At 39.7% G+C, this 27,481-nt stretch overlaps 1 protein-coding gene across 1 annotated transcript in view; it reads right to left on the reverse strand.

Annotated features, from left to right (window-relative positions):
* Positions 1-27,481, reverse strand: part of Nsf (N-ethylmaleimide sensitive factor, vesicle fusing ATPase) — a 151,177-nt gene that overhangs the window by 30,953 nt on the left and 92,743 nt on the right. Inside the window, exons 13-15 of the mRNA XM_070027663.1 lie at positions 21,064-21,159; positions 16,805-16,961; positions 13,249-13,382 (exon numbers count right to left, since the gene is read on the reverse strand). Coding sequence (XP_069883764.1) covers positions 13,249-13,382; positions 16,805-16,961; positions 21,064-21,159 — 387 coding nt within the window. The remainder of the gene's footprint in view (positions 1-13,248; positions 13,383-16,804; positions 16,962-21,063; positions 21,160-27,481) is intronic.

The raw sequence follows: 27,481 nt of genomic DNA on the forward strand, positions 1-27,481 counted from the left end.
GGGGCTGGGAATGTGGCTTAGTGGCAGATTGCTTGCCTACCATGCATTAAGCCCTGGGTTCAATTCCTCAGCACCACATAAACAGAAAATGCCAGAAATGGGGCTGTGGCTCAAGTGTTAGAGTGCTAGCCTTGAGTAAAAGAAGCTCAGGGACAGTATTCAGGCCCTGAGTTCAAGTCCCAGGGCTGACCAAAAAAAAAAAATTAAGTTTAAAAACTAAACTCAGAATATTAATATTTTTCATATTAAGTTAAAAAGCCAGTTTAAAAAATAATGTGGGGAGCTGATGGCTTGTGCCTACAATCCTTGCTCAAGAGACTGAGCTGAGACCTGAGGAATCATGGTTTGTGTAAGGTCTGCACAGGAATACATTCCTCCCTTTTGGCTAAGTTTCGCCCAGTATCTGTTACCTAGGTAACTGGCAGACCTGGAAGCAGTCACCTTCCCCTCCTGCTAGGTCACATCCTGGGCCATGTCTGATCACATACCTCCCATCTGACCTTAGGAGGGTCCCAGACCCTGAGGTCACATCCAGATTCAGTGTGGCCATACCTTTTCCCCACCTGGCCACACCTCTTCCTGTCCCTGGCCTAGATAAGTCCTGGCCCAGAGATGGGTCACCCTTTTCCCTTCCTCTCTTCCTTTTCTCCCCTCCCTTCCTTTTCCTTTTCAGCCATGCCTCTCCACGATGGTGTTCTCTTCATCGGCTACCTAATGAAACCTACCTATTTAATATACCTTACAGTTTGAACCCAGCATGGGCAGAAAAGTCTGCGAGACTCTTAGCTCTAATTAAGCACACACACACACAAAAAAAGCTGGAAGTGGAGCCGTGGCTTCAAGTGGTAGAGTGTTAACTTTGAACAAAAAGCTGAGGGGACCAGGTGCTGGTAGCTCATGTCTGTAATCCTAGCTACTCACAGCAGAGATCTGAGGATCACAGTTCGAAGCCAGCCTGGGCAGGAAAGTCTGTGAGGCTCTTTATCTCCAATGAATTACTCAGAAAAGCAGGAAGTAATGCTTTGGCTCAAGTGGTAGGGTCCTAGCCTTAAGCACAAAGAGGCTCAGGGACAACACCCAGACCCAGAGTTCAACACCAGGACTTGGCAAAAACAAAACAAAATACCACCCCCTTCCTCAAAACAAAACAAAACACTGAGGGGTAGCACCCAGGCCCTGAGATTCAAGACCTAGGACAGACACTAAGACAAACAAAACAAAAAGCCAACCAAACAAAAGGTATTTATAACAATTAAGAAAGTTACCATAACAGATTCTCATTGTCATCATCTATCTCAGTTCCTTGTTACATTTTTCCTGTCTTAAATACTAACAATTTCTGCCTGCAGATATTTAATCAGATCAACTGTTTTGGTGGAAGTGCTTTCCTTTGCTCCATCCTCTTTTATCTGTCTATCACTGCCCACTATTCCTTTCTCCTCAGCTAGCTGTTCCTGCACTGCAGTGGTGTATACAATTTTCACTCTGTTTATGGGTATCTCCAGCACAGAACAGGATCTAGTAATGATGTTTGCTTAACTGATTCAATAGTTTATCATATTACTTCTCCTATCTTGGTTCTCATGGATTCACATGTGAGATGAAGACCCTACTACCAATTAGCTCAAGTTTCTGAGAAACATATGATGCACAGAGTTCAGCCATGATGGATATGTACTGTGAATGAAGATTAAACTTCACTGTGCTAGCAAAGCCACTAAGATAGCGGGTTTTCTCATTGCTGTAGCATGTTAGCCTAGTTTGATTCATAAAGGGACTTAGGGGGTCAATGATGGTCTCCAAAATTAAAAAAATGAAATTTGAGATCTGAAGGATGAATAAGTTAACTAATAGAGGTCTAGGTCTAGAGGTAAGGCTCAGTGGTAGAGTGCCTACCTATCCAGCAAGTGCTAGGCCCTGAGTTTAAAACCTGGTATTTTTTTTTTTAAGGTAGTAGCCAGGTATGGTGGTACCTATTATCCCAGTGACAGAATGTGGAGATGTGAGATTACAACAACAAAAAAGGGATACTCATGTGGTAGAACATTTGCCTAGCAAGCATGAAGTCCTGGGTTCAATGCCAGTACTCTAAAATTAAAACAGCCAATAAAAAAGGTAAAAATGTGCTCTAAATAGACTTTACTGAGTATTAAAAGTTGCAGAGGAGAAAATTCGGGAATGCTGCAGGAGCTAATGTACTGTCAACAAGAATTAAAATAAGGAAGTAATACTGTTGTGTGGAGAGTGGTGGGTAAAGATAGAACAGAAATTGATGAATGAGCCTGAATGTGGAGTGTCTTACAAATCTGAACAAGTTGAACTGTTATTATAAGGGCATTAACAAGCTACCACAGTTTATTTTTGTTATTTGTTTTTGTCAGTCGTGGGGCTTGAACTCTGTCCCTCAGTTCTTCAGAGCACTCTACCACTTGAGCCATAGCACCACTTCCAGTTTTCTGAGTGGTTTATTGGAGATAAGAATCTCACAGACTTTCCTGCCTGGACTGGCTTTGAACCATGATCCTCACATCTCAGCCTCCTGAGTAGCTAGGATTACAGGCGTGAGTCACCAGTGCCTGGCCTCTACCACAGTTTTAAGACAGTGCCTTGCTGTGTGTGTGTGCATGTGTGTATGTGCGCACACGCACACACTCGCGCATGTGAGACTTTGTGTGTATACACATGTGTATCTCACTGGCTAGCTTTGAATCTGTGATCTTCCCATCTCAGCCTTCCAAGTACTGAGATTATAAGCATATACTACTACACCCAGTACCACTGAAAAGCTTTAGATGTCAGATTTATGCTTTAGAAACATTTTTCTGGCAGATACATAGGACAGCAAGAGATTAATAGTCCCAATTCCTAGTGAGAAAAATGATGGTGGTCTGGGATGGATATGATGAAAAGTGGACAGGTACTACAGATATTAGGGGGTTGAATGGAAACATTTGGCAAATGAACAAGTGTGGTGATGAAGGAAAAGCAGGAGGCAAGCTTTCTGGTTTAGCAAGTGAGGTAAGACAACAAATATGGAAAAGCTGATTTGGGAATCGATCAAGAATGTATCAGAATACCCCCTCACTCCCAGACCTGACAAGAGGAAGGTATTTCAGTCTCCTGGCTCTTTTTGACTTTTAGTGACTCTAAAACAATGGAAAAGTTTAGAAACATCTCCATAATGCCTTTTCCTAATTTTTTAAAAGTGCTAGTCAGAGGCTTGAACTCAGGCTAGCAATTTATCACTTGAGCTCCAGCTCCACTTCCGATGTGGCACTGTGGCTCAAAGTGGTAGAGTGCTAACATTAAGTGAAAGAGCTCAGGGACAGCACCCAGGGCCTGAATTTGAGTTCCACCCCCATAACAACAAAAAAAAAATCTTACGGACTTTTCTGCCCAGGCTGGCTTTGAACCCACCACAATCTTTAGATCACAGCCTCCTAAGTAGCTAGGATTACAGGTGTGAGCCACTGGTGCCCAGTGGATTTTTCCTACTTTGAAAAGACATTAGGCCAGGCATTGGTGGCTCATGCCTGTAATCCTAGCAACTCAGGAGGCTGAGATCTGAGGATCACAGTTCAAAGCCAGCCTGGGCAGGAAAGTTGTGAGACTCTTAACTCCAATTAACCATCAGAAAATCAGAAGTAGAACTGTGGCTCAAAGTGGTAGATCACTAGCTTTGAGCAAAAAAGAGCTTAGGGACTCCAGTGGCCAGGCTCTGAGTTCAAGCCTTACAACTGACCAAAAAAAAAAAAGCTCATGGACAGCACCAGGCCCTCAGGTCAAGCCCCAGGACCAGCAGAAAAATACCAATGACAGTCATTTAAGGTAAAGTAGGGTTTTGTTTGTTGTTTTTAATAGTTCGTTCCTGCTATACTAATTACTATCACAGCTACCTCTCTTAATAGCATATTAACTATGACAAAGGTTGTGTAATGCCAGTTATAACTTGATTAGTTTCAGTTGACTAGTAAAGTGAAACTCCTCTGGTAGCTCCTCTGCTCTAATTTAAATGTACATACACACCCCTCTTTTACTTCCTACATATGTATTCTCTTCCTTACCTGCTCACTGTGTGGTATTAGGTCATCATTCTTCCCCTGGACACACAATGTATGTCTAGTCTTCTCAGAGACTCTGCTTTCTGGTCCAGGATCCAAGAAGATACTCAGATTTGACTAGTAAGCATGAGATTAGCTGCCAGATTTAAAATCTAGTGGGATATTTTCACACTGAGTCAGAAACTTCTATAACTCTAGGTAGATAAACTTAGAAGGGGAGAGGTACTAGATGGAAAGATACAAAAAAAAGTAAAATAGTGCCTTTTGCCCCAGTCTTAATAAAACCACTTATCATCTGTAACAGCACACAGTAGAGCCACTGTGTCTGCTTCAGATCAAACATGCAATAACTCAAGGCAGCCAGCTCAGCTAAAGCTGGAGCTAGAGGTTCTATTTTATAGACTTAAAAAAATCTTTGATTGTAATACATTGTAATTAAAAAAATATATTGGGTTGGAATACATTGTAAACATATATGTGGAAAGGTAACAATGAACCACCACCACCACCCCTCCAATGTAAAAAAAAAAATCACTAATTAAAAAAAAAATCTAACCTGGACAAGTGACATAACTATAATCCTAGTTACAAAGGATGATTGCAGCCAGGAACTGGTGGATCATACCTGTAATCCTAACTACTCAGGAGGCTGAGATCTGAGGATCAAGGTTCAAAGCCAGCCCAGGGAAGAAAAATCCCCATGACACTCTTCTCTCCCATTAACCACTCAAAAACCAGAAGTGGAGCTGTGGCTCAAAATGGTAGAGCACTAGTCCTGTGCAAAAAGCTCAGGGACAGAGCCCAGGCCCTGAGTTCAAGCCCTATGACCAACTTCAAAAAAAGGAAAGAAAGGAAAGGAAAGGAGAGGAGAGGAGGGAGGGGAGGGGAAGAGAGGGGAGGGGAGGGGAGAGGAGGGAAGGGAAGGGAAGGGAAGGGAAGGAAGATTGCACTTTTTTTTTTTTTTGTCAGTCGTGGGGCTTGAACTCTGAGCCTGAGCGCTGGCCCTCAGCTCTTCAGCTCAAGGCTAGTGCTCTACCACTTGAGCCACAGTGCCACTTCTGGCTTTTTCTGTTTATGTGGTGCTAAAGAGTCGAACCCAGGGTCACATGCATGCTACAACTGAGCCACCTTCCCAGCTTCCTAGACTGCAGTTTTAGGCCAGCTCTTGCAAAAAGTTAGCAAGACCCCATCTCAACCAATAAAAGCTGGACAAGGTTTCATGTGCCTATCACTCCAACTACATAGGATGTGTAAATAGGAGGATTGAGACCCAGGCCATGCTATGCATAAACATGAGACCCTGTTCAAAATATTGCTAAATCAAAAAGAGACAGAGGTATGGCTCAAGTGCTAGAGTTCATGTTTAGTAAGCACAAGGCCCTGAATTCAAACTCCAGTACCTCCCCCCAAAATTAATTTAAAGAATGCATAGTTATCTTAGTTTAGTCAGTGAGTTTCCTGTAGAGCAGGTCAAATGAGCAGATACACAGGGTCTTAGTGAGCCATGTGGGAAGTCTGAAAGAGAAGGCTAAAGAGAAAAGAATCGAAGGAACAGTAGGAAAGAGTAGCATCTGTGAGCATGGAAATAATACATTGCACTCTAAAGAATGAAGACACTCTCTAGAAAATGAAGAACCCACAGGCTTGTTTCTGGGTGTGTACATGATGCAACTGTCTCTACACAACTCTCATCTCTCTAGTATGACCCAGTCTTAGGGTATCAAAAATAACCTGAAATATGAGACACATGGGGCTCAAGGACAGGAGTGTGTTGAAGGCACCATGAGCCTGGGCAGGTATGAATATACTGTGGGGCACTGTGAACTTTTGAGACACAGAAGACCAGTCCTGGAATCTCCAGACAAGCAACAGTCACTTGTGAAGAGGGGAGAGGCGCTGCTGCTCGAGTCCTCATTAACACCAATGGGAACACAGTTTATTAGCTCCACGTTAATCCTAGCCTTTCAGAATCACAAACCACTGCAAAGCACATTCTAAGTAGATTCTAGCCTCCATTTCCTATAACCTCTATAGTACTCTTAGGTAAGTAAAACCAAACTTTCTGGTTCTTTTGGAGGCTAAACATGTTCAATTCAATTTTGAAGTAGTTGGCATGAAGTACCTAAATGCAGTTAGCAGAAATCTGATGACAGTAGGAACTTAATGGCTTAGAAAATCCAAAATGTAGTAAATCTGTCAGCAATTAGTTGAAAGGACACTCTAATCATATTTGGTAGCATATAAAAACATAAATGAGCAAATTTAAATTAGTGCTATCAGCAATAATCTCTAGTTTCTAAAAATAACTTGGGAGTAGATCAAGCAAACATTAGCTGTCTTCTAATGAAACTGCCTTAGGAAGTGGACCTAAACTTTTGGCAAAGCACTAAAGCTTCCTGGATTGACCTTAAAATCCTTTATTTGTTCTCCCTGCTTTTCAGGAAAATATCTTACATTTTCACTAACATAGGCCACAGAGTGAGTGTGCTTAATAATCTGAAGGTCACAAGGTCTGAAAATTCCACACTATGTATTCTCCTTTACATAGCACACAGATATGAGTGTCAAAAGACATGGAATGTTAAACAGAACAACCAATATCCACCCTGAGCCATACTGGGACTTGTAGTTACTTCCGGAGCATCTACTTCTCACAGCTAAGACATGCACAAACTTTAAAATTCAGCCACATGATATATTAGGATGTTAACTTAAAAAAATCCAAATTCTGTTGCTTAGTAACTGCTGTCAAAAGATCCAATTTCCAGCTCTGCTCTTTGTATAGACTAAACCATGAAAAGAGGGGATTAGGCACCCTGATTCTGTTCTGTGCAGACTACAATTTGCAGTGGATTTACAGGAGGATATTCACAGAAGATTATTTCTTTCTTGCAAGCTAGTGGGAAGGAAAATTTCTTCCATTAATTTTCAATCCTTTGAAAATAAGACTCTATCATGTTATTATAGGTGTCCTTTGGTAAATCACTGATATTTTTTCTTAATTTGGTTCAAACACTTCAATTGTGTCTGATTGTCCTATTTCATCTCTATGTTGGATGTGTACTCAGAAAGCATCAAGATTAGGTAATTAGTCAAAATCAAATTCCATTGCTTTGTTCTTTTGTGCATTAAAAGTCACTAATAAAATCAGAAAAAATAGGCGTTTTGAAAAGGATAAATGTAAATAAGATAGAGAAATAAAAAATTTTAAAGTTCAAGAAGTAAACATAAAATGGGAAAAAGTAATCTGTAACTAAGTCAAATATCTTAATGGAACATGTGATACCCTCCCCCTTATGTGAAGATAATTCCTCATATATACTTTAGCAGCAATGAGGAATTTATCTATGGAGGGAGGGTTTAATATCAAATTAAGAAGTATAAGGTTAGTTTTAAATTGGGAACAAACTACTTTCATGTATTTTTAGAACCATTCATCTGTGAAAAAACACCCATACTATAATTGCAATGATGCCTCATATGCTCATTAAAGCATGCCTAACAACCCTCTCAACTAACAAAAACTCTTACCTTTTAGTTTAAGTAATGAAATGGAATATAAAAATACTCTATGAATTAAATAATTCAGACCACACCCCCCCCTTTTTTTCCATCGGTCATGGGGCTTGAACTCTGGGCCTGAGTGCTGTCCCTCAGCTCTTCAGCTCAAGGCTAGTGCTCTACCACTTAAGCCACAGCACCACTTCTGGTTTTCTGGTGGTTTATTGGAGGTACCAGTTTCACGGACTTTCCTGCCTGGGCTAGCTTTGAACTGTGATCTTCAGATCTCAGCCTCCTGAGTAACTAGGATTACAGGCGTGAGCCACCAGCGCCTGGCAACCACACTCCTTTAACAAAAATTAACATATGGTTTCACTTCACTAATTACTGTCAATTTTATAACATATTGTAACAAAAAAATGTTTTTCAGTGCTTATGCTAAGCAAGTGCTCTAACACTAAGCTAAATCTCAAGCCCACTGAAAAACTTCCTTAAAATTGAACACTTAGTCATAAAGAAATAATTAAATGCAAACTTTCTAACAATTGGCAAAAAGCATTTTAATAACATCAAGTTGGAGTGAGAATGCCATGAAACGTATATTCTCGAATGATTGAGTAACAAGTATAAATTTGCAGTCAGTGGGCTTCATAAACCATTAGCATAATTGTAAATTTTAATAGCAAAATATATACAAATATATAAAGTATTATTACCTAGAAATCCTAATTTTGAGAGTTTCTACTAAAGAAATAAGCAGAAATGTATACACAACAAGTAGTAAGAGCTACCACACTTTATGAAAGTATATTATTTCATGTTTCTTTACACAGATTAACCATCTCATTTAATTCTCATAATAGCCCTATGAAGCAGCTATGATTATTACTCTGTGTGTGTGTGTGTGTGTGTGTGTGTGTGTATATGTGTGTGTGTGTGTGTGTGTGTGTGTGTGTGTTGTACTGGGGCTTGAACTCATCCTTGTGTTTGGTAGGAAGGGCTCTACTACTTGAGCCACACATTAGCCCTCATTAGACCAGAACTTGCTATTTTGTTCAGGTTGGCCTAGAACTTGTGATCTTCTTGCCTCAGCCTCCTGAAAGCTGAAATTATAGGTCTGTACCATTACATGCAGATCTGACTATTACCTCATTTTACACTCAATACCTATGATGGAATTGGAATTTAAGTTCGTATCTATTTGAATCCTACACCCAACTACTCAAGTACACAATGTTAATCTAAGAAGAAGCTGATAAGAAAATCAGGGCAGTGATTTCCCTCATTTGAGGAGTTTTATAGAATATTAGACTATAAGGCTGAGATCTGAAGATTATGGTTCAAAGCCAGCCCAGGCAATAAAGTCTGTGAGACTCTTATATCCACTAAACTACCAAAGAAGCCAAAAGTGGAACTGTGGCTCAAGTGGTAGAGTACTAAACCTTAAGCAAAAAAAACTCAAAGACAGTGCCCAGACCCTGAGTTCAAGCTCCAAGACCGGAACAAAAGAAGAAAAGTGACTTGGAAATAACCTAAACAACAAAAGAAATATAATAAATAAAGTATGAGTTGGAAGATAAAGACATTGTCAATAAAAATGTACTACACAATAAAAAATTAAAAGTCATTGTTTTCCCCTGAATTCTGAAGATAATTTATTATATATTATACATAATATTAGAATTAAGAGTTTTAGTGACATTTTAAAAAGCTCATAATATCATGAGTACAAAAAAAGCTTAAAACAGTATTTCCAATATTATCCCTATATACTCTGTGTGTGTGTGTGTTTGTGTGTAGAAAACAGAATGAAAGGACAAATACAAAAACAGATTTATTTTTACTTTCATCTATGTTCTTTTCCATCTTTCTTGATTTATTCTTCTAGTTAGGAAAAGTACATTGAGGGCACTTAGAAGTAAAGAAATATTTTCTTCAAAATAATAAAACATTATAATTTATTTGAGCTTTGAAAAAACGTTCCAACATTTTCCACTCTTCATACCAAAAAGTAGAGATGAGAATACTGGTGGGAGGTATTTCTGGGACAAGAATGGCATTTATATTTCATTTTCAAAAACAACCTGAAGACTTTGCATCTTTAGACTGGTTTGAGCCCTCAGGCTTTTGTCAACCTATCATTAGGTAACAAGGTAAAAACTATTTGCAGCAGAAGATTTTGTAATATTTCTAATATGCTTCATTCTTTTTCTCTATTCTGAACTTTACTTACAGGAAATAATATACCTCCCTCCAAATGAAAACTAAAAAGTGTGATGTGAACTTCCTGTACTGTTGAAGTATAATTTTTGTAATTTTTAACAGATTGCATAGATGATCCAGACAATGAATCATGAATTGAAATGATTTTGAATAAGCTTATATAGACACTCATTTTTATATTTCTTAGCCTTCCACTCATCTAAAACTCTACCTTGAAAGGCTTCACTAATTTAAAGATTAAATCATAAGTTATTAAGCCATTAATTTAACCATTTAAGCCTCTAAAATCAGAATATATTACCTTCCCCCCTCAAGTCAATTTGCAAGAGATTAAAATAATAAAAATGATAATATCTCACACTCACAGAGTAGCTTTGATCTGCAGAAGCCTAAAGTACTTTTTAAAAACTTTATAGAAAAGCTAAACCATCCACCCACATGTCAAGAGTACATCTGAAGACAAAGCTGGCAGCTGGTGAAAAGCAGTGGAGTACCTTACCATCAGCATAGAAGTTTACCAGTTTGGAACAAGTATAGGAGTAGAAAAATGCAAACAGAATTAGCTTTTCAATTAACTGGAAAATTCAATGGCTACAGGTTCCAAGAGCTATTATTTAAATTTTCACCAGAAGTAGTATCAGGAAAAACCAAAATTAGAAAGAGGGCTGGGAAGAACTATGGTAGAGCCCTTGCTTCAAATGCCCCAGGTCCTGGGGCTGAAAGGTGGCTCAGTGAGTGGTATAGTATTTGTCTTGCATGCATGAGGCCCTGGGTTCGATTCCTCATACCACATAAGCAGAAAAAGCCGGAAGTGGCGCTGTGGCTCAAGTGATAGAGTGCTAGCTTTGAGACGAAGAGCTGAGGGATAGCACCTAGGCCCAGAGTTCAAGCCCCATGACCAAGAAAAAAAAAAAAAAAGTCCCAGGTCCAGGGTTTGATTCCCCATCATTGCAGAAGCAACCAGAAAAACACCCTCTATCTACTCTAAAGATATTCTATCCAGACATTTGTGGGAAGGATAGGTATTACTGGTTTCACCTTAGAAGCAGAGTAAGCTATAATATTCTAAATTCAATTTCAAACATTCTTATATAGGGCTGGGAAGGTGGCTCAGTGGTAGAGCACTTGCCTTGCATGCATGAGGCTCTGGGTTCGATTCCTCAGCACCACATAAGCAAAAAGAAAAAAGCCAGAAGTGGCGCTATGGCTCAAGTGGTAGAGCGCTAGCCTTGAGCTGAAGAGCTGAGGGACAGCGCCCAGCCCCAGAGTTCAGGCCCCACGACCGGACCCCAAAAACAAAAAACAAAAAAAACATTCTTATATAGAATATTAATTTTTCTCAAGCTTACATTTTTGGAGTAGATGCTTCTTTTTAAGTGTGTTTTTCCAGCTCAATCCCTTTTCTAAAGAAACACTAGAGTGATTCTACCTACAGCTTTACAGAGTAAGGGCCTAGAAATAAGGACAAAGAACATCTTGAGTGATTTTTATAAGACAGCACTTCAATTTTGGAGATTTTCTTTTTTGATTTTTGTTGGTTGTGAGTCTTGAACTCTGGGCCTAGGCACTGTCCTTGTGCTCTTCAGCTCAAGGCGAGTGTTCTACCACATGAGCTACCTCCAGTTTTCTAGTGGTTTATTGGAGATAAGAGTCTCACGGCCTTTCTAGCTCAGGATGGCTTTGAACCGTGATCCTCAGATCTCAGCCTCCTGAGCTGAGCCACTGATACAGTGGAGATTTTCTTTCTTGATGCTGATTTTCTTATATCTCTTTGACACATAATTGCTTCATATGTATAAAAGATTAACATGAAAAGTAAGATTTAAATAAAAGAACTACTTCAGCTGGATATAAAAATAATTTCCTCAGGGCTGGGAATGTGGCTTAGTGGTAGAGTGCTTGCCTAGTATGCATGAAGCCCTGGGATCTATTCCTCAGTAACACATAAACAGAAAAAGCTGGAAGTGGCAATGTGGCTCAAGTGGCAGAAGTGCTGGCCTTGAGTGAAAGAAACTTAGGGACAGTGTCTAGGCTCTGAGTTCAAGCCCCAGGACTGGCACCATAATAATAATAATAATAATAATAATAATAATAATAATAATAATAATAATTTCCTCAACTCTCTGGGAGTATGCAAAAAATTAGAGAATATCAACAGCAACACCAGCTATATCAAGTGAGAAAATCAGCCATTAAGCATTTTCACCTTTGGTTCTTAGTTCTTTAAGAGCAGCCACCTAATATTCTAGAGGCTCTCCTTAAATAGAAGTAAGGGATAGACCAGATGACCTTCATTCTATTTTGTTCACTCTACTGAATGGTTACACTAAAAAGGTGACTCAGGGAAAGAAGAAGAATGAGGACTGCATTAAGTTGTCATCTGACTCTGATTATTACCTAAAATGTAATCATCCTTTTGTAGGATTCTTAGGAATATCAGCTGAATGATTTGCTTGCTCTTTCCCAAACTACATAGCCAAGTTATTCGAACTTGAACAGTCTAACTCTGTACATTAATAAAAGAACTTAAAAAAATCCTAAATAAATTTGTTCTACCCTACTAGAACATTCTTAACTATGATCCTTCTTTTAACTAAAAAAATGTACTAGCCAGGGAGAGGGCAGACAAATGGAGACAGAAATAGGGCAAATACAATCATAATACTTAATGTATATATGTAAAAATGGAACTAGAAAACTGGAGAAGATAGGTGGTATTGAAACCCCTTTGTACAACTATTTGACGATAATTTTTAAAAAAAAGAAATGTATTAAATAAAGCATAATTTGGCAGGTAAAGACCCACTTAAAAATGCACTGCAATAGGGACACTGGTGACTCATGCCTGTAATCCTAGCTACTTAGGAGGGCGAGAGCTGAGGTTCATGGCTCAAAGCCAGTCCAGGTAGGAAAATCTGAGACTCTTATCTCCACTAAACTATAAAAAAAAAAAAAAAAAAAAAGCCAGAAGTAGAGGCGTGGCTGAAGGGGGAGAGAACAACCCTGAGCAAAAGCAACTCAGGGACAAGAGCCCAGGCCTTGAGTTCAAGCCAAAGGACAGGCACACACACACAAAATGCAATGCACAAAATGAACTATGCAATTTATGAGCAGGGACTGGAAGGGGAAACTGGGGGAAAACAGAGGAAGGAGTGACACTGTCCAAAAAGAAATATACTCATTATTTGATTTATGAAATGGTAAACCCTCTGTACAGCACCTTAATTACAACACCTTAATAACAATAAAATTGTGTTTTTTAAAAAATGCATTGCACAATAAAAAAATTAAGTCATTTTTCCCAAATACTGTAAATAATTTAGTTTCAAAAAACAGAGTTGCTACAGGTTTTATACACATATGCAGAAAGGTAGATCTATTCATACATGCATGTGTTTACATACACATGCATCACATGCATTGAAGAGATGCAAAATTGAAACGAAAGTAAAAATCTTGATACCTTCTTCATGGCCTGACACTTGGCAGTCTCAGAAAAGCCAATCATCTTATCAGGAGAGCAGATCTTGATGAAGGGGAAGTTGGATTCCTCTGCAATCTTTGCAGCTAGAGCAGTCTTCCCACTGTGAGGAGGGCCTGAAGGATGACAGCAGCAAGTCAGGGGAAAAAAGCCAATCTAATACAGGGGAAATCCAACAAGTCTCAACTAGTTGCACATTAACATATTCTGACACAGTTTCACAGCAGACATGTTACCTTTTATTTATTAGCAACTAAACTTAACGAACTGATTAGCATTTCTCAAAAGTATGGTGAAATACATGCCTTCTTGCTTTCTCACACAGCCTTAATCTTTCAAGCTTCTGGCTAAATATATAAAGTACAAGGATTCTGCTCCTTAAAAAGAGAATGTATTCAAATACATAATAGTACTTGTGTTATTAGTTCTATTAAATCATTTGGTTAACAAAAAATAGCTGGGAAGGTGGCTTAATGGTAGAGTGCTTGTCTATCATGCATGAAGCTCTGGGTTCAATTCCTCAGTACCACATAAACAGAAAAAGCCAGAAGTGGCTCTGTGGCTCTTGGTAAAGTGCTAGCCTTGAGCAAAAGAAGCTTAGGGACAATGCCCAGGCCCTGAGTTCAAGCTCCATGACTGGCAAAAAACAAAATAAAAAAGTTAAATTCGAAAGATTCACTAGGCCCTTCTCATAAAGGCAAATGAAATCTAGAAAGTTACCTGCTTTAAGACAAGACTCCCCTTCCTACCTAACTATTGGAAGATATGTCTTCTTCTAAACATAAACCTATCAGTTCCTTATAGCCTCAGGACCTGATGTTAGGGACCATGCCTAATAACTCATACTAACCTTCTTCTGTCTTCAAAATGAAAGTTCCAAACCGGGCGCCAGTGGCTCAGGCCTATAATCCTAGCAAAGCCAGCCTGAGCAGGAAAGTCTGTGAGACTCTTATCTTCAATAAACCACTAGAAAACCGTAAGTGGTGCTGTGGCTCAAGTGGTAGAGCACTCACCTTGAGCTGAAGGGCGCAGGGACAGCGCCCAGCCCAGAGTTCAAACTCCACAACCAACCAAAAAAAAAAAAAGCAAGTTCCCTACATAATGATCTCTACTGGCTGCCTGAATGCTTACCTTCTACCCATCTTTACCAACCCTAAAGGATCCCACCTCCTCCACAGTGATCAGACTCCCTTCAAGGCCATCATAACCTCTGTGTCACCAATCCCAAAAACACTTTTCTCTATAGGCTTTTAAGGAGCATTTGATACAACTGTAAACTCCCCTCTTCTTTCAAATGCCTTTCTTGGCTTCTGTGACAGCATATTCTTTCTGCTTCTCTTGCTCCCCATCTTTCTCTTCTCTGATTATTTTTACTCCTTTGTCAACTCTCCCTTGTTCTCTTTAGTCCTGAATTATTTACAAACTCATTTTTCATCTCAATCCACGCACATTCTTTCCCTAAGTGACTTTATCTATTGGTTTCAAGGGCAGTCAGTCTAAACATTGACAAATCATGAATCAACTGCCTGCCAGGCTGTTGTCCTAAGTGACTGACTCACTTAAGCATCAACTATCCAACATTTTGAATTTAGAAACTATACAGAAACTCAGAATCTATTAATATGAATTCATGAGCTTTCTTGAAATCTGCTTTTCCATCTGTCTTCCCTGGTAAATATCTCCATTTACCAGAAACCTGGGATTTACATTTGACACCTTTGTCTATATTTAATCCAACCAATATTTCTCTCTCTCTCTCTCTCTCTCTCTCTCTCTCTCTCTCTCTCTCTCTTTTTGTTGGTCATGGGGCTTGAACTCTGGGCTTAGGCGCTGTGCCTGTGCTCTTCAGCTCAAGCCACGTGCTCTACCACTTGAGCCACAGCACCACGTCCGGTTTTTTCTAGTGGTTTATTGGAGATAAGAGTCTCACGGACTTTCCTGGCCAGGCTGGCTTTGAACCGTGATCCTCAATCTCAGCTTCCTGAGTAGCTAGGATTACAGACATGAGCCACCGGTGCCCGGCTTCCAACCAATATTTCTAAACTTCATCTTCCCCATAGACAAGACAGGGAGAAGAAGAGCATTGACTGAAAGGAGCTTTACATGATATTATATATGTAAAGTGCTAATAGAAAGACTGGCAAATAGGAAGGCTCAAAGAATGTTAGCCTAATGATGACTGATAACTACTAATAATTTTTGTCAAACTTTTTATTCTACATCCTAAATATTGCTCAGATTAATTTTTCTCCATCTCCACTGTCATCCCAGTAGTTCAAATCACATTCAGCTCACTAGAACAGTGTAATTCTTCTAACCAGTAGTCTTTTATCTTTTTTGCCCTTTGAACCCATTCTCCCTCATAAAGCAGTCATGATGATATTCTAACAATACAAATCCTACAAATGACTTCCCACTGCCCCTAATATACAGTCTAAATCTTTTTCTTCTTCTTCTCCTGGTGCTGGGGATGGACCCCAGAGCCTCAGGCAACTACACAAATCTCTACATTGAGACCCATTTCCAGCTCAGTATACTCTAAATCTTTAGGCCTACACAGCTTTGAGAACTGGCTCCTGTCTAGCCAATCTGTTTCCCACTGCCAGTGACTTCTACTTACATCTTCCCAAATTACTTTGCCCAGCCAGCTTTTAATCCTTGGAGCCTTCGTTTAACATACTTTTCTCAGGAGCCTTTACCTCTGGATGTTCAAGGGAGTTAGGTACCCCTGCTATCTGGCCTCACAGAACTTCCTGGATGGCATACTAATCATAACTGCAAGTTAATTACTTGTGAATGGGATGTCCTTCTTCTGTAAACTAATGAAGTCCTAAGTGATATCCAAGGCCAAAATTAAACATCATCTTTAGTTTTCCCATACTAGTCCTAGGCAAAATGACTTGTATTCAAACATACTCTTACATATATACAGTATAGTTAAGAATTTTTTTACAAGTCTCTTTTCATTACTAAACTGAATACTTCAATGTTTTTATATTCCCAGCAATGAGTAAACTTACCAAGTATCCAGTAAATATTGACTTGAATCAAACTATGTAGTATCATTCCACTTATTAAGTACCAAAAAAATTAGACACATTGGGGCTGGGAAGGTGGCTCAGTGGTAGAGCGCTTGCCTTGCATGCATGAGGCTGAGGTTCGATTCCTCAGCACCACATAAGCAGAAAAAAAACCGGAAGTGGCACTGTGGCTCATGTGGTAGAGTGCTACCCTTGAGCTGAAGAGCTGAGGGATAGCGCCCAGGCCCAGAGCTCAGGCCCCACGACCGGACCCAAAAAAAAAAAAAAAAAAATTAGACACATTCCTACAAGAAAACTAGTTGTTATCATTCTCAATAACATTCTAATTCAAGAAAATTTTGATTTGTTCACAATATTGGTACATAAACTGGGCTATGATCTTCAGATCATGAATAAGATTTAGAACTAAAACCCATTCACTTTTCTGGAATGTGCTAAATGGATTTTTAAAACTAGTACTTAAAAAAACTTAAAAAACCCTACCATCATTTTCTCACCTTCCAAAAGGACGCTAACCAGTGGTGTACGGTCACTGTTTTTAGTCTGCTGGACCAAGAGCTCCCCATCATCCAGAACTCGAGTAACTGGGTCGCCCCATTTGATGATTCCATTCATAATGTAACTTGCATAATCCTCTTGGTTTGTACCAAATGCCTATTTAGGAAAAGAATAGTTTAAAGCATTTTAAGTATTAGTATTAAAACTAAAATATTTAACTTCTTCTTTCCTCTGTCATTGGGTTGTATGTGCTTCACTCGATTCCTTACCAAGTCTTCTCATAAGACTTGCTGGATTTAGTGATTCCTGTGTAAGAAACAAAATCAAAACCATCAAATCCTTCAATGGATTCAGATGAAAATTGTTAGTAAAAATCAGGTTTTGTTCCAAGAATAAACATTGGAGAACTAAGCTGGATCTATAAGGAATTCCATGAGATATGACATTCATATTTATGCTATATCAGGGTCATTATCATATTTTTTCTTTTCTTTTCTTATTTTTGTGTGGTATTAGGATTTGAACTCAGGGTATTTCACTAACTAGGTGAGTGCTCTACCACTTAAGCCATACCACCAGCCCTTTTTACTTTCATTTTTCAAGTAGGTCTTGTGTTTATTCTTGGGTCTGTCTTGGACTTACAATCCTCCAATTTTTGCTTCCTGCATAGCTGGGATAACAGGTATATGCTACTGCACTCAGCTTTTATTGGTAAAGATGGAGTTTCATAAATATTTTGCCTGAACTAGCCCTGAACTGTGATCCGTCTGATCTCATTCTCCAATAGCTAAGATTATAGATATGAGTTACCAGACCTGACTATCATATTACCATACTGAAAGTGTCTGGATATCTGGACATGTTTTTATTGGGAATCTGATTTTTCTCTTTGTTTCTATGTTCTGCACTAGTACATTGGTTCAGTAAAAAACAAAAAAACAAAAAAACCCTGAAACCTTTAAAAAAATATTGAAAGGTATAAAAGATTAGTAATGATGTCTATATAACAGAAATACTGAACATTACCTCTTATTAAAGTGAAAATCCTAGCCAGGCGCCACAGGCTCATGCCTATAATCCTAGCTACTCAGGAGGCTGAGATCTGAGGATCATGGTTTGAAGCCAGCTTGGGCAGGAAAGTCTGTGAGACTTTTATCTCCAATAAACTATTCAGAAAAAGGTAGAAGTGGCACTGTGGCTCAAGTGGTCTAGCACTAGCCTTAAGCACAAAAAGGCTGATGGACAGTGCTCAGGTCCTGAATTCAAGCCCCAGGACTGTTAAAAAAAAAAAAGTGAAAATCCTGAAAAGCAAAAAACAAATCAAACTACTCCCTGCACCCAAACACATCACAGTTTCTACTTTTTTTGGGGGGGAGGGTGGTTGGTCGTGGGGCTTGAACTGTGGACCTAGATGCTGTTTCTGAACTCTTCAGCTTAAGACTAGTGTGCTACACCACTTGAGCCACAGCTCCACTTCCAGTTTTCTGGTGGTTAATTGGAGATAAGAGTCTCACAGAATTTCCTGCCTGGGCTGGCTTTGAACTGCGATCCTCAGATCTCAGCCTCTTGAATAGCTAGGATTACAGGCATGAGCCACCAGTGCCCAGCAGCTTCTAATTTCTTAAAATTCAATCAACAACAACAATAAAACTGTTTAGATGACACAGTGGAATAAAAATAAATTCTAGGCTCAGATTTCAGCAAAGCCTAGACCTTTAGAATCCCTGAGAGAAAAAGCGTATATGGGTCTGAAAAGGTGGCTCAGTGGTAGAGCGCTTGCCTTGCATGCATAAGGCCCTGGGTTCAGTTCCTCAGCACCACATAATCAGAAAAAGCCAGAAGTGAAACTATGGTTCAAGTGGTAGAGTGCTAGTCTTTAGCCGAAGAGCTGAGGGACAGCACACCGGCCCAGAGTTCAGGCCCCACAACCAAAAAAAAAAAAAAAAAAAAAAAAAGAGTATATGCTCCATACATGCTTGTTTCTATAAGAACTGTGCAGGTCAAGGCCATTCTTTTAAGAATAAAAGAAAAAAAAGTAATGATGGAGATGAGAAGCAGCTCAGCACACAGAGACACTATCTTAATGCTGACTGTGGGTCCTGTGGATTAAAATGTGAATACAAGCTGGGCACTAGTGGCTCAGTCATCCTAGCTACTCAGGAGGCTGAGGTCTGAGGACTACAGTTCAAGGCCAGCCTGGACAAGAAAGTCTGTGAGACTCTTATCTCCAATAAACTATCAAAAAAGCCAGAAGTAGGCCTGTGGCTCAAGTGGTAGAGCTTTAGCTTTGAGCAAAAAGAAGCCTAGGGACAGTGCCCCAGACCCTGGGTTCAAACTCCAAGATCTGCACACACAAAAAGTACAAATATAAAATGTTAACCACAGTGGGTATCATCCACATTAACTCTATGGTAGGGTATATAAAGTTAGATGGCACTGTAGTACGTATGCATGTGTAACTAGAAGATTTAGACTGAGACAAAAAAATAGGAAGCTATAATGAAAGACTGAGGGTTAGAAAAAAATAATAATGCATCCTTTTACTTTTCTTCACTACATATTGAGGATGAAATCATATCCCACTTCACAGCCAACTTCTAATCCTTAACAATCATAACTTCCAAAAGTAGTCAACAATTCTAGTACTTAGAGTTGAATCAGATTTTCATGAAGTTAACAGGAAAATAAATTAGTAGGGAAATAGCCCATTGTAAGTGTAAAGGCTATACAGCTTGAGAACTTCAACTTGTTAAAAGATCATCATATGCCTCAAAAAGTCAATTTTTGAATACCTGATGTGGATATATGTTCTTTAGAACTTACATTTTATAGAAAATAATCTCTGAAATAGTATTCAGTTCTCATGTCTTTATTACTTTGCTACAAAATAATTTTCCAGAGCCTGGTACTAGGGATCTCACTCCTGTAATCCTTGCTACTCACAAGGCTGAGATCTGAGAAACACACTTTGAAGCCAGCTGAGGCAGATAAATTCCTGAGGCTCTTAGCTCCAATTAATCAGCAAAAAGCTGGAAGTAGAAGTGTGACTCAAATGGCATAGCTCTGGCCTTGAATGAAAAAGCAAAAACCTAAGGTCCAGAGTTCAAGCCCTGGTACCGGCACATACAAACACAAAAATGGTATAGTGTGCTGGCTCTGGTGGCTCACACCTGTAATCCTAGCCACTCAGGGCTGAGATCTGAATAAGGATCGAGAATCTAAGGTCTGTGAGACTATTATCTCCAATTAACCACCAGAAAACCAGAAGTGGTGTTGTGGTTCAAAGTGGTAAAGTGCTAACCTTGAACTGAACAGCTCAGGGATAGCGTGCAAGCCGAGTTCAAGCCTCAGAACTGGAAAAAAAAAGGGGGGGAGGGGAGTTTGCTGGTGATCTGATACTACTATATGCTAAAGCTTTAACTGTGACTGATTTAGTACTAAGACTTTTTTGGCTGTACTGGGGTTTGAACTCAGGGCTGCATTAATAGGGTCATAAGCTTTTGGCCTAAAGCCAGCCTCAGTCTGGACTGAGATACTCTACCTCCTACCAGTATTACTAGTGTGAACCACAAGAGTTCTTTGAGATAGAATACTAGCCTTGAGCTGAAGAGCTGACACTGCCCAGGCCCAGAATTCAAACACACACACAAAAAAACAAAAACAAAAACAAAAACAAAAAATGGATGCCTTAGAGGAGGGAAGAAAAGGTGAAAGAGAGGATAGGACAAGAGACTTAATTATAAAAAATAATAAATAACATAAGGAAGACAGACTGAATTTAGGTTTCTATAGTTTAAACCAATGAGAAAACTACTACTTTAATATAAAGAACTAATAACTAGAAAGTCTCAAGATTTAATGGACTGCCTTATACTAAGGTGAGCTCCTTAGTATGAGAAATATTTGGGTAAGTACCTTTAATCACCATATTCAGTTACTGTAAGAGGTTTTAGATTGGGACAATTTTAATATTAATATAAAGTAAGGGCTGGGAAGGTGGCTCAGTGGTAGAGTGCTTCCATGCTTGAGGCCATGGGTTCGATTCCTCATCACCACATAAGCAGAAAAAGCTGGAAGTGGAGCTGTGGCTCAAGTGGTAGAGCACTAGCCTTGAGCTGAAGCACCCAGGCCCAGAGTTCAGGCCCCATGACCAACAACAACAACAAAAAAAAAGGTGAAATGGAACTTATTTTTCTTCTGAATGATAATAATCATCATTATTATTTTGGTTTGTATGTTGCTTAGTATGCATACTCACTGGTTTGATATCATTCTCCAAAGAAGCAAGGAAGTCTCCTCTTGTCACCTGCAGGCTCTCTGCCTTCTCCATGTCTACTTCCACTTTAGTACTGGCCTAGGAGGAAATGAAAACGAAACAGAAGGACTTTCAATATCCAGAAACATTTTCAGCCTAACAATGAAATTTCTGAAGATATTTCACATACCAAAAAACTCAAAACTGACTGGGAATGTGGCTTAGTGGCAGAGTGCTTGCCTAGCATGCATGAAACCCTGGGTTTGATTCCTCAGTACCACATGAACAGAAAAAGCCAGAAGTGGCTCTGTGGCTCAATGGTAGAGTGCTAACCTTGAGACAAAGAAAGCTCAGGGACAGCACTGAGGCACTGAGTTCAAGTCCCAGGACTGGCAAAAACCCAAAAATAAAGACAAAAAACTTCAAAACATTTGTAAATCATATGTATTTAAAAGGATTTCATGTCCACAATATATAAAGAACTCCTAAGATTCAATGACAAAAAAACAAGGACTTAAACAGATATTTCTCCAAAAAAGACACACAATGTCTAAATACACTCAAAAAGATACTTAATATCACTAGTTATTTGGAAAATGCTAATCAAAACTACAATGAGCACACTGTGGTAGTACAAGTTTATAATTCCAGAACTTGAGAGGTTGAGACAGGCAGTTCCTAAGTTTAAGGCCAGCCTAGGTTACAAAGGGGTACTCTGCTTCAAAAAACAAACAAGAAAACAAAATGTTACAATGAGATTTTGCCTCACAGCCATTAAAGTGGTTAATATCTTAAAAAAAAAAAAAAAAAGAACCCTAGAAAACAAGCTTTGACAAGAGACAGAGAAACTGAGCTAAGTGCCAGTGGTTCATGGCAGGAAGCTGAGAGCTGAGGAACACAGTTCAAAGCCAGCCTGGGCAGGAAAGTATGTAAGACTCTAATCTCCACCAAACTATCAAAAAGGCCAAAAGTGGAGTTGTGGCTCAAGTGGTAGAGCTCTAGCCTTGCGCAAAAAGAGCTCAGGAACAAGCCGGGCGCTGGTGGCTCACGCCTGTAATCCTAGCTACTCAGGAGGCTGAGATCTGAGGATCGCGGTTCAAAGCCAGCCCGGGCAGGAGAGACCGTGAGACTCCTATCTCCAATAAACCACCAGAAAACCGGAAGTGGCGCTGTAGCTCAAGTGGTAGAGTGCTCTCTTTGAGCTGAAGAGCTGAGGGACAGCGCCCAGGCCCAGAGTTCAAGCCCCACGATCGACAAAAAAAAAAAAAAGAGCTCAGGAACAGTGCTCAGGCCCAGCACAGAAAAGCAAAAAAGGAAGGAAGGAAGGAAGGAAGGAAGGAAGGAAGGAAGGAAGGAAGGAAGGAAGGAAGGAAGGAAGGAAGGAAACTGGACTGTCTATATACTATTGATGGGGATATAAAATAATATGGCCTCTGTAGACACCCTGAAGATCTGAAAATTGGGTCTTCAAGAGATTTTTAATGTTCACAAAGAACATTATTTACAATAACTAAGACATGGAATTCTTTATACAAGAAGATACAACCAGACACTGGCGGCTCATGCCTGTAATCCTAGCTACTCAGAAGGCTGAGATCTGAAGATTGAGGTTCAAAGCCAATCCAGGCAGGAAAGTCAGTGTGATTTTTTTTTTTTTTTGGTCGGTCGTGGGGCTTGAACTCTGGGCCTGGGCGCTGTCCCTCAGCTCTTCAGCTCAAAGCGAGCGCTCTACCACTTGAGCTACAGCGCCACTTCCGGTTTTCTGGTGGTTTATTGGAGATAGGAGTCTCACGGTCTCTCCTGCCCGGGCTGGCATTGAACCGCGATCCTCAGATCTCAGCCTCCTGAGTAGCTAGGATTACAGGCGTGAGCCACCAGCGCCCGGCTGTCAGTGTGATTTTTATCTCCAATTAACCACCATAAAGTGAGAAGTGGCACTATGGTTCAAAATGATTGAGCACTAGCCTTGAGCAAAAGAACTAAGGAACAGCACCCAGGCCTTGAGTTCAAGTCCCATGGCCAACAAAAAAGAAGAAGGAAGAAGGAAGAAGGAGGAGGAGGAGGAGGAGGAGGAGGAGGAGGAGGAGGAGGAGGAGGAGGAGGAGGAGGAGGAGGAGAAAGAAGAGGAGGAGGAGGAGAAGGGGGAGGAAGAAGAGGAAGAGCAGAAGAGGGAGAAAGAAGAGGAAGAGAAGCAGGAGGAAGAGGAGGAAGAGGAGGAAGAGGAGAAGAAGAAGGAGGAGGAGGAGGAGGAGGAGGAGGAGGAGGAGGAGGAGGAGGAGGAGGAGGAGGAGGAGGAGGAGGAGGAGGAGGAGGAGGAAGAAGAAGAAGAAGAAGAAGAAGAAGAAGAAGAAGAAGAAGAAGAAGAAGAAGAAGAAGAAGAAGAAGAAGAAGAAGAAGAAGAAATAATATACAGGTGATAAAAATGGCTCACAACCTTGGCTGAACATGAAAATAACCTCTAGAGCTTTGAAAGACAAATAGATTCCAGCCTAAACCCCTCAAGATTCTGAGCTAGCAAATCCAGTGAATGGTTCAGGCATTCATTGTTTTGGAGAGTGCCATAAATGATTTGACTCAGACTTAAGAATCATTACTAGGGGCTGGGAATGTAGCTTATTGGTAAAACGCTTGCCTAGCATGCATGAGCCCTGGGTTCAATTCCTCAGTACCACATGAACAGAAAAAGCCAGAATTGGCTCTGTGGCTCAAGTGGTAGCTAGCCTTGAGCCAAAGAAGTTCAGGGACAGCGTCTAGGCCCCAAGTTCAAGCCCCAGGACTGGCAAAAAAATAAAAAAATCATTAGGAGACCAAGAACCTGAAACTTCAACATAGATTCTACTTTAGAACCTTCATGCTAGTTCCAAATATTCTGCTTACTGCACCTGGAGCTAACACTTAAAAGACATCTGGAGAAGCATCAAGGTCTTTATCAGCACTTGGAGCTGCCTGGACCTGATGAGTGATTAAGATAGCAACACATTCGTTAAGGTGTCTGGGCTCATTACCAATAGCACAAAGCAAGAATCTCATTTTTAAACTGGCATAATGGCTTTTTTTTTTTTTAAAGGCATCTTCCAAAAATGACCTCAGTATAAAATAAAAGCATATTAGGCAAATATCAACCTTCCATCAATGTTATAAAATGTGAGTCATGTTCCTTTAGGAACAGTCTGCTGAGACAAAACAGACATTAAAATAAAAAAGTCAGCCTTGAGGGATAAAAACTATGTCAGGAAAGTGGATCAAGATGGAAAAGAGAACCCATATTATTCCATTCCTTTTGTGCTCCAAATCCCACAAAAAAACAGAAGTGAGAGAGAAAGGTTAAAGTGTATGGAACATGTATCAGTTTTAACTGATCTAATGGTCTCAGAAGCAGTGAGAGATAAAATCGAGACAAAGCAATAAAAAAAGACACATTTTGATTTTTCATAATTTTGTTTTTTCACTGACAAAAGGTGTATGGCAGTTTGAGGGTTCAATAGGTGCTGATTGGGATAAATGGAAAGAAATCCACATCAGTCTAGGAATACTGGAGAAAATTTACTGTGCATTAATGATTAAGAGAAAGGTGGAGCACTGGTGGCTCATGCCTGTAATCTTAGCTACTCAAGAGACTGAGAACTGAAGATTCTAATTCAAAGTCAGCCTGGGTGAGAAAGTCTGTGAAACTTTTTATCTCTAATAAACTACCCCCCAAAAGCTGGAAGTAGAGCTCTGGCTTAAGTGGTAGAGTGCTAGCCTTGAACAAAAGAAGCTCAGGGACACTGCCCAGGCCATAAGTTCAAGCCCCAGGACTGGCACAAAAACAAATAAAGAAATGAATTTAGAAGATGAAGAAAAACTAGAAACTTTCTGAGAAACAAAAACTGGTATGACTCCTCTTCTGGCAGTATTGGAGACTATATATCTATGTATTAAAACCACATTTTTTTTGGGGGGGGGTCAGTCGTAGGGTTTGAACTCTGGGCTTGGGCGCTGTCCCTGTGCTTTTCAGCTCAAGGCAAGCACTCTACCGCTTGAGCCACAATGCCAATTCTGGTTTTCTAGTGGTTTACTGGAGATAAGAGTCTCACAGACTTTCCTGCCCGGGATGGCTTTGAATCGAGATCCTCAGATCTCAGCCTCCTGAGTAGCTAGGATTACAGGTGTGAGCCACCGGCGCCTGACTTAAAACCACATTTTGCTGGTCATCCTAAAAAATGACATTTCTATTACATACAGAGGCACAGGCGAACATTTTCCCAACAATATTTTAATGGCTACAATCAGAAATAATCTATGTATTGAACAAATATTCATTCACTGCATTTATTGCATACCCTAGGAACTAAAGAACATGAAATAAAACAAATTCCCTGCCTCATGATTCTTGCATTTTTTTCTTTTTTTTTTTAATGACAGAGTCTTATTTACTTGCTGTGGGCTGTGCAGCTTAGAGATCTTGCGTTTTTAAATATAGAGTAATAATGTAGAACACTGAGCATTTGTAAAAAAGTATACACATATGTACATAAATATATATTATGAATACAGGGAAAGGAAAGTGACGTTAAAGACAATCTTTCTAATTTCTCCTTTGATATCTGACATCCCTGAAGCTTTTACAAATACAATGTGTTTGTGTATGACTTCTGTGACACTGTGTTATGGCTGAGACTGGCAGACTTTATAAAGAGAAGAGATTTGTTTAGCTTGCAGTTTGGCATGTGGAAAGTCCTACAAATGTGGTGCCTACCAAGGGCCAAGTGGAAGATGGCAAAAATGTATGCAAGAAGAAGAATTCCCATATCCAAAGAAAGCCAGAGGTCTGTATGAGACCAGTCTCTTTAGAACTAACTAAGGTCCCAGGAGAAATAACCAGCATCCCTAATAACCTCAAGTTAGGGTGCCACCTCTTCTGGTTCACAGCACCGCTGAATACCATCTGAGGATAAACCTCCCAACACAAGAGCTCGTAAGGAGACAAAAAACACTGAAACTATGTTAACTTCCACACTTCAAAAAAAAAAGCAAGTAACATGTTAATAGGCAAATACTCTACTTAAGTAGAACAAGTAGCATTTTGATTATTAATAGGACTTTGGCACATACTAGGAATTAGAGAAATATTAATCACATTTATTTGGCATCTCTAAGTTAAAGAAAAAAATAATGAAAAATATTTCCATCAAAGTATCATGGTAATTCATATGTCTCTATACTTCTTAGTAGTATATAAAGTATATATAATATGCCTTATATGTAAAGTATGCATATAATTATACATATAGATACATTATCTCATTTCATCTTATCACATCACCTTATTTTATACTTATATAAACCTAGAGGTGTTAATAAGACATTAGGATACATAGAATTTCGGGGCTGGGAAGGTGGCTCAGTGGTAGAGTGCTTGCCTTGCATGCATGAGGCCCTCGGTTCGATTCCTCAGCACCACATAAGCAAAAAGATAAAAAAGCCGGAAGTGGTGCTGTGGCTCAAGTGGTATAGTGCTAGCCTTGAGCTGAAGAGCTGAGGGACAGCGCCCAGGCCCAGAGTTCAGGCTCCATGACCAGAGCCAAAAAAAAAAAAAAGAAATAGGATATATAGAATTTCCTTCCTAAAGTCCCTTATAAAAATTTTACCTGATTAATTTTTTTGATGCATCTAAGAAAAGTGACTACAAAGTCCATATTTTTAGGTCAAAGTGGAATCATGTGTTTGGACAGAATCATTTCAAAATCTCAAAAGAAATCATGTACCAGTGACTCATGCCTGCAATCCTAGCTACTTAAAGAGGCTGAAGTCTGAGGATTGAGGTTCCTAACCAGCTCATACAGTAAAGTCTGTGAAGCTTTTACCTCCAATTAACTGCTAAAAAGCCAAAAGTGGTGGTATGGCTCAAGTGGTAGAGCACTAGCTTTGATCAGAAAAGCTCAGAGACAATACTCAGGCTGTAAGCTCTCTCTCTCTCTTCTCTGTCTCTGTCTCTGTCTCTGTCTCTCTCTCTCTCTCTCTCTCTCACACACACACACACACACACACACACAGCTACCAGCCTCATTAGGGGTGCTGAGGATTAAACCTTGGGCTTCACAAATGCTAGCCATAGGTTCTACCACTGAGCTACATCCCCATATATCCCCAGCTCTCAGGATGTTCTTTTTCTTGAGGTAGAGTCTAACTATTTTGTACAAGCTGATCTCAGAGATGATTCTCCTGTCTCTACTTCCTGAGTGTTGGGATTATAAGCATGTACCACTATTCCCAGCTAGCCTTAAGTTTTTGCTATGATATTTTGTATTTTGTTTAGAGTAAAACTGGTTTCAAATAATAGAAACACAAATAGCAACATCAGAGAAAAAAAATCTTGTCTATGTTTCAACATGTATCAAAAATTTTGATAGATTTTATGGCTGTGATAATGTGAAATTTA

Source organism: Dipodomys merriami, unplaced genomic scaffold, assembly GCF_024711535.1.
Source record: "Dipodomys merriami isolate MVZ:Mamm:240054 unplaced genomic scaffold, mDipMer1.0.p SCAF_19, whole genome shotgun sequence".
Classification (NCBI taxonomy): domain Eukaryota; kingdom Metazoa; phylum Chordata; class Mammalia; order Rodentia; family Heteromyidae; genus Dipodomys; species Dipodomys merriami.